Below are 8,567 nucleotides of genomic sequence, written 5' to 3'. Positions count from 1 at the left end.
TCGAATTTGGGTAAAAGAACTGGGTAATTTCAGTAGGTGTTGAAAAATTTCAGCAGGTGTTTTCATTTGGAAAAATCCTTCATTGCAAGGAGAGGTTACAGAATCTGTGAGGAGACTGACAGACTATTCAGAATGTCACCATTAAAATCTCACAATAACTTTAAAAAGCACAAGTCTTATTTCTTGAACTCTGTGAATTTTGATTTGGCTTCAGTTAATACCTAGAGCTTCCTAAGTGTGCATCACACTGAATATTGTGGAGAAATGCTAAGCAAATGTTTTTGCATTGAATTGTTTTAAAATAATACATATTCCTCTCTACACTTTAAGGCAGAAACAAATCCAGTAGTGTTTTCTTCTATGGAGTTCTTTTTTTTTTCTTTTTTTTAACAGAGATAAAGATTATCCTTTACTTTTTCATTCAAAAATACTGAGAAATCTTTATTTTGATATGTATTACACTTAAAATAGAAAATTAATTTTGAGTTTTTGGAGCTTTCTGACTTTGCACCTTTGTAGAGATGCACTCAGAATCTGAGCTTGAAACTCATTTCACTGTTCACAGGAAAGTAAGAGCTATAAATGAATGGACTTTGGTCTAATTCTAAAGTTTTTCAATATTTCAGGCATATACTAAGGGGGTTTCCTATTATAAACTACTGTGCGGAAGCAGTTCTTTTTCTATAGTGAATATTGAAAATGTTTAAAATTTCTAGCCTTTTTTCTGCTCTTCATAGACAAAACTCCCTTTGATTTTGGAGTGTTTTGCTATAGTAAAAGCTCTGGGATTTGGAACACTGACTTCAAAGGACTCACTTCAGCAGAAAAGCTCAGGAGAATTTTTAAGAAATAATTACTAGTAATAAAGTTTTTGTTACTTTCTGTTTATAATGCTAAGCTAGTATCCAATATAAAGCGGTGTTAAAAAGCTAAGAGCTATAACATACCCATCAGGGGACAAATTGATAATAAGGTATAGTTTGATGGGGGAAAGCATCTACAAAAGGAAGTAAGAGGCCCATGGCTGCACAGAAGTGCCTTACTAACAGTTGCACTGGGCATCCTGTGGAATGAGCTTTATTTATCATGTTCTTATAGCTACTTCCTCTGAGCTTTCAGCTTCTGGGAGAAAAATACCAAAGTACAGTAATGTTCTTCCCATGCAGCAATCACAGGGTTTCTAAACCAAGAAAAAAGGAAAAGAGGCAACAGGAGGAACAGGAGGAGGAGAACATCACACAGGTGATTCAGAAATAAGTTTTTTTGATTAGCATCCCTGGATGAGATTTTTACTACAATCTGTGTGTCACTGAAATTTAGCAGATACTTTCACAACATTAAAGGCTCTTTTACTTTGACTTTCTTTGTATAAATTGAGTTTTGAGCCTTCTGTCATTAGTTTTAAGGGTCTATCAACCTTCCAGTTTCTTTCATGGATATGGGTGATGCTCTTCAAGGTTCTGTCTCATCTATGATACCAGTGTTTTTGCCTTGCTTGGTGGGTTCTCCCATGGCTAGCTTCTCCCTGCATCTTCCAGAAAAGTGCCAGCAAAGACAACCGTATTATTTAGAAGTACAGGCATGGATCTTTGAGGAGGTGTGATGGATTTTACAAATATTTGTGATTTTTCCACTTGAAGAACCACAGAGAAAGAATGCAATTAGAAACTTCTGCCTAATTACTATCACTGTAGAATAATCTAGGAGTCTCATCAGTACAACTTCACAAGGCATCTGATACATTTAGCTAGGCAACAGTGTTTATGAACTATTTTCTCTTTCTTTATTCGTGAACCTCTAATGCTAATGGATCATGCAGTAATAACAAATACAGAATTCCCAGTCTGTACATCAGGCAACATATCACCCAGATTGTGGTTGTTTTTCCCCTCTTGATTTCAGTTTTAGATCAAAAGCTTTTCTGCAAAAGTCATCAGAGGTTCACCTGTCGCATTGTGAGTTTAGGTGCACAGCAAATAATCACTGAGGGAGAAAGTCATATACTGAATGTCTGTCAGTTATTTACTAATTTTCATTGCGTAAATATGGCAGTCTAATTAATGATTTAATTGACTGTGTTACACTGTCAACCTATTGTTATAAGTAATTACTCAATCTGTCAGATAATAGGTTACATTAGAGTACATAGGTCCATCCCTAGTGTTTTCACATGTTTATGACCATTTATAACAGATTTTGCAGATTGAAAAAAACTATTAGTAATTTATCAAATCTATAAAAATTAATCTCACTCTTTATCATGGATTGTCAATTTAATCCTTTAAACATTTTTAGAAAGAATGATTGGTTTTTTTGTCTCTTTGCCATTAAGAATTCGGTTGTTTGGTAGCAGAGATCATCCACTGAGGAAACTGAAAGCATACTCAGTGACTTACCGTCTTTACCAGAGCAATTCTGAGGTTTGTGATGGTTGGCAATAAAGAGTCAAATAAAATTCCCTGCCTCTGGAGTGTTTTACCTGCAGCATACTCTCTAACTGCAAGTACACATGGGACACAAACCTTATTACCCTTTATCACATCTTGTGCACTGTTTTCTTTGGAGCACGTTGGCTGGAATCCTTAGGCCAAGTCTAAAGGTTGAGTAGAGCTTCCTGCAACTTTCCTATGTCCGCTAAAATATGAAGTCACCAGAGAGGGGAAATATGAGGGAAAAAGTTGGAGATGAGTTGTTAGAATTAGATGATGATGATGGTGTCAGTAACTCCTTTAACAAGATTCCTTGTCAACGTGGCATGATGTAAACACCTTTATATAAAATAGATGTATTTCCATCCCTCTAAGCAGCCATTCTGTTGTCTCTGCAAAAATGACCAATTAGAACTCATTTGGATCTGAATATTTGTCTTTTAGAATCTGGATAGAAATGACCCACTTATTTCACATAGCTAATACTCGTAATACTGGATGTCACTGACCAAAAATTAATAATTTGAATGATGTTTAACACACAAACTGGAGGTGAAAACCTCTGTATGTCATTGACATTACTCTAGACCATTCACTTGTGTCAAAAAAAGAGAAAAATGAACTCACATTCAGGCTTTTTCATAGCCTTACCATTATCTCAAACTTTAATGATGAAATTGTAATTTAATGTTGCATTGTGGCCCTCTTGTTCCTTCTGCTCTTTCCACTGCAATTGGAGTACATCATGTTCTCTTGAAGACTTTTCCATATTCTGAGCAGATCCTCTCCTTAGACCTGATTCTCCTGTTTTTCTTTCTCACCCTTGATTTCAGTATAATTTAACAGTGCGGCTACACTCCAGTGATTTTCCTAGTAGCTATATGTTCAAGATTTCCTGTTTTAATAAGCATCTTTTGCTCTTTGTGTTTAATGAGAATTTTTCTCAGTCTGCTGTTCTTTTTTTCCTGTTCTCCACAGCTCACAATATTATCTATGTGTTGATGATGCTCATTTATGTGCCTCTTAACTTTTTATTCTTCTCCATATTCTTGCTGTTTTGCGCCTCAGATTATCTTGGTGTTTGTTAAATTAAATCCAATTATTTTAAAGGAAACAAAACAGAAGTAGAAATTACTTTGTTTCTTCTTTTCCAAGTGAACTGTCAATCATGTTGCCATTAACTCTTTTGCCAACATTTTGGAAATTTTGTGATGTTTTTCTTACTGTGTTCCAATTTTCCTCATCCACTTTCTAGATGTCTTATATATCGTATGTGTGATTCTTAAATGGCAAGAAGAAAAAATAATTTTGATTTTCCAAAATCACCTTTCTGGTCAATTAATTAAACTAGAAGTATGTAGGAAATCTCATATTTGTATCTCTCTGTTGATGAACCATTTATTTCTTCACTGGCTTTTCACTGGATAAGCTGAAAAAATTGGTGGTTCTTACATTTCTTCTGTTGTTAACATTCTTCTTTCTCTCTGCTTTCATTTGTCTGAAATCTTCTTACCTTGATTTGGTTGCATATTGAATGAACATATATATGTTAAAGTTCCTTCAGCAATCTTTGTTGTCTTTAAGATTCCATTTTTATGCTAATTTTTCAAAATATTTTTATTATTTTAAATATCAGTTATAGTAAAGTCACTGTAATATTTTCTCTAGAAGTGTAGACGTGTATTACTATGAACAGAATCAAGCCTGTCGTCACTAAAGACTAATGCCAAAGTTACTTGAATAAGTAAAAAAGACAAATGATGATACAATTGTAATTCTGTTCCTAAAGAGACATTGTGTACAAAATTACATGTAGAATATTTACATCTAGAAATACAAAGCTTTCTTTTTTGTAGTCTCAGTTATTCAGTATGACTTAGATGATGTTATAAATTTCATCCTCCACCATATCTCTCAGGTTCATATATTTTTGTGAGCCATATCTGGAAGCTATAGTACAGCTGTCTTTGACATCTCAGGGGTAAGATATAGTATGTTGACTGTGCCTCTCTGAAATTATTTCAAGAAGGTTTTTGATTTGCACAGTCTTCTGAAGTGTCATGCCTTCCTTCACTGTCTGTGGCTCAAAGGTAAGGATTGCTGATTGCTGGGCTGCTTTTTTAATCCCGCATCGCATGCTAACATGGCTGTCTTGAACAGCAAGTTAGTATGGGGCAAGACAGCACACCTTCCTGTGCCTGCTCCTTCTGTCCCATTTCCATATTTGAAAAAGCAACGAGCAGGTGTACAGGAAAATAAACTTCTGCCTGCCTATAGTCGAGGTCTAAACCAACATTTTGTGATGCTCCAGTGTCAGCTGACTCTTTTATCTGCTTACTCTGTTATTTAACCTAGGGGGTTGAGGAATATGACATTACATTGAAGTGCCTTTTGCTTCCTTGAAATAAAGTGAAGCCTGACATTTCTCGTCAGGACCTAGAAGTTTACAACACTGTTTGTAAAAAAATAAAATGGAACGTTGCTTTCAAAAGGTCTTGGAGCCTACTAAAATCAATCTTATTTGCCAAAAAGCAGGAATTGCTTTAAAACTCAGTGTGCTAACACAGATGTTAAATCTGAAAGGATTCACATGTAATTTATTCAATACATTAAATTTACTATATGTAGTATAATTTCAGAATGTGCATTAAGATTATGTTATGAAATCTCATTCCTACCTGCTGAATGGCTGCCAAGATTGGTAATGCAAGAACATTTTGTTGTTTTGCCCCTTCAGCACAATCCTACATTCAGTTTTTAAATGTCCATAAAAACTGTAAAAGCCTCAAAATGCCAGATTGGAACATTCAAAACTTTGAAAGTCACAGTGCCACAGTTTTGATTTTTTTTTTTAATAAGTCTCTGGGAGCAGGACGAAGAAACCTAGTTCCAAACATAGGCAAGTTTTGAGTTGCTGACTTCTAAGTTGGAGCTATATTTTCCTCTATAAACCAGCCTCTGTTAAAAATAAACCAAATTGATGTTTTTATGACATTTAGAAATCTTTGCAGAAGACAATAAAGGAATGCACAAGCGGATGGGTAGGTAGCATATGTGAAAGCTCACTCTTGGGCAGTCTTGTGTCATTAAGTCAGTTGAATAGTCCAACACTGAGAGTTTGTGAACCTTCATTCTCTAACATGCTTAACTTTTTATTTTAATTTTATCATATTAATTCTGAAAAATTTTAACAATTATTTATTTGCACTGTCAATACAGTAAACTAATTAAAACTTTGGTTACTTCATGATTTGGCAGGATATGTACTTCTCACTTTTTTATATACTTCAGGCCAGTAAATCTGAAATAAAATTGACATCAACCCCTTGAAACCATATAATGCTTCATATATTACTTGGTTTAAGTATGAAATTATATATCTATCGGGGGATCTCAGTTCTTATTGAATTCCAAACCCGGGAAAATTTGAGCATGATCTAATGTTTATTTTCATATATTTCACGCTGCTTACTTTATAAGAAACTGTAATTTTCAAACTGTGGATGAGCAGTAAAAGCTGGTTTTGAACAAATGAAAACACACATAATGTTATTCCCAGTAGAATTGGCTGTTACATGCAGTAATCGTGGGAAGATACTGCAGTGAATGTAAGTCTGGTTAGTAAAGTTGTCCATACATTGTTGAACTTCTTGTGTGAGCTGCTGGCCCGTCGCTTCATATGAAAGCCTAACTAGGGTGCCTGTAGTCCCCAGAAACCAGCTTTCCCTTTTTGTAAGCCAAAAAGGAAAGGTGTGTTAAAGGGAAGTCCCTTTTTAATATTTCACTCTAGTTTTTCAGCAGAAGGTGATCGCTCTCTGAAGCTGACTGTTTGTCAGGAGCCTATTGGCAAGATAGAGAGCTCCAGCAATAATGACTGCAAGGATGAAGGGTCATGACTCTCTGGAAAGCCTGGAAAATGGTTCCTCTGAAGTACAGAGAGGTATAAATCTTTCTTAAGTGGCTTTACATATTTGCTGGAAGCAAGGATGTCATTATACAAAAGCAGGCCTTGAAATTTCTGGTAACCATCAAAACCACCACTAACTCTGCGGCTGCTAATTTGCTGCTAATGTCTTGCTGGTACATTTCTCTGTGGCTACATTCTTTCTTTGCATTTACGATCCTGACACTTTCTTTATGGCCTCTTTAAACTCAACTTTTGGACTCCAGCATACATGTTCATTGAGAGCTAATTAGGCAGACTGCAAGACCTTGCCAAGCAAGTCACAACTTTTTGAAGCCGTTCCATTGCTGGACTGATGTGAGCAATAAGGCGATATTACTCATGTTTGTTGACACACATTATTGTGGTTATTGCCATTATACCCCAACTCCCCAGAGTATTGTTTAAATACATAATATAAGAGATGAAAGCAAGCAGATAATGAAAAAAGAAAAAAAAAAAGAAAAAAAAGAAATGTCTTGTAGTTGTTAATTTTTGGCATTGTGTAATTAAACCATCTTCTTTAATGTTATTTTTGCCAGTATCTAATTAGCAGAACCATCTGCCTAAGAAGTGCTGGACCATCTGTCTGGAATACTGTTCTGTTTATTTTTTGGTTCTTGGCTAATTAACTTATTTCTCTATGAAATGAAATAGTATATTCTGTTTCTACACTTCAAAGAAGTTAATGTATAAAAATACATATGAATGTGTACCTGTCTACATGTGTATGTTATGAGTATCTGTGTAGCAATAGGAGTGTAGTTCTTCCAGGAGATCTGACTGTACTCTGTTATGTGTGCAGATGCCACTGTAGATGTAAGCCATGTGTTTTTTGTTGACCTGTAATTACAACTTAACATACTGTAATTGACCCGTCCTTTCTTGACTGTGTACAAATTTCAAATTTCCTGTCTGCACTTACTGATCGAAGTAATAATTGTAGAAAAGGGCTAAATTATTTTGTATTTTTTCTGAAAGATTGTAAAATAGTTGGAAGAGACCTCCAGATATCTTGTCTGGGAACTTATTTTGTTACTGTATGTTGGGCATGAAAAGAACCCATTGAGTTATTTTTAAAATGGGAGGGACATGTGAAAATTATTCACTGCTTCTACACTTTCCATTATTCTCTTCTGGAGTACTTCTAAGGTATTTCGCTAAATCAGCTTAGAGTAGTGATTTTATTTTAGGTTTCATTGGAGCTAATTTCATTGCACTTATTCAGTTTGCCTGCTGAAGATACAAATAGATTAACTTTTAAACAAGACTCATGTTCATCCAAACAGACCAGTTACTGAAATATGTTTGTTGTTCCAAATAGTATGATTCATTTTAATACCGTAATTTTTCACTTAACATAGAGGGTGTTGGATCTATGTTTTTCTTCATTTTGAAGAAAATAGTTTCATTGTATAGCTTGAGTTGGAATTTATTTCTTCTCTGGCTGGAATTTTTCTCCTCCCACTACCCCTTGAAAATGCCTGGAGAGATTTCATCTGAAGTTTTTGAAGCACTTTACAAACATCAATGATGTAATGTTTAAAATGCTGATACAGTTAATTATAGTTGAGCTTTTACCAAAAAATGCCCGCCATTAATTTGAAACTTGAGTTCAGACTTAGAGTTAAGTGTGCACCAAAGCCGTGTTTCTCTTCAGTCTGATTTGATGTCAAATCTGTATGGAGCTTTGTGGTTCATGTATTTTTTTTTTTAATTGAAGAAAACAGTACGTGTTCAAAAGTGAACTGTGACTTCCGCATCAAAGTCCAGTGGGTCAAGTTCGAGTTGTACCTGTCAAGTTCAGTCTTTATAGTTGGCCACACTGACTTTCACAGGGCTAAAAATCTCACTGCATACATTTTGCACTGCTCCACTGCTGACCGTTACATGATTAAGGTATATTTATGTCTTCTGGAATGTAGTTGTACTGCAGATTGGGAAAATAGAAGCAAACTAAGCCAAGGCATTAAATTTATAGAGATGCTTGAAATACCATATTGATAGCAGGATTTGTAAAAGCCATGCCACTGCAAAGAGTGTCAGCTTCCTAACCGAAACAGACTGATGTGCTACCTTAAACCCTGCTCTTTAACCTATGAAGCTATGTTCTTCATGGAGATGTGTAGCAGTAGCTGATGTACTACTACCCGTCCTTATTTTCTCTAGCAGTAATGTTCAAATCCCTGTTTCCT

At 35.2% G+C, this 8,567-nt stretch overlaps 1 protein-coding gene across 1 annotated transcript in view; it reads left to right on the top strand.

Moving 5' to 3' along the window:
- Positions 1-6,299: 6,299 nt before the first annotated feature.
- Positions 6,300-8,567, top strand: part of SEMA5A (sema domain, seven thrombospondin repeats (type 1 and type 1-like), transmembrane domain (TM) and short cytoplasmic domain, (semaphorin) 5A) — a 149,461-nt gene continuing 147,193 nt past the window's right edge. The window contains exons 1-2 of the mRNA XM_010185467.1: positions 6,300-6,369; positions 8,096-8,271. Coding sequence (XP_010183769.1) covers positions 6,300-6,369; positions 8,096-8,271 — 246 coding nt within the window. The remainder of the gene's footprint in view (positions 6,370-8,095; positions 8,272-8,567) is intronic.

Source organism: Mesitornis unicolor, unplaced genomic scaffold (assembly GCF_000695765.1).
Source record: "Mesitornis unicolor isolate BGI_N332 unplaced genomic scaffold, ASM69576v1 scaffold8235, whole genome shotgun sequence".
Lineage (NCBI taxonomy): Eukaryota > Metazoa > Chordata > Aves > Mesitornithiformes > Mesitornithidae > Mesitornis > Mesitornis unicolor.
This window is presented reverse-complemented; position numbering and strand designations above follow the sequence as displayed.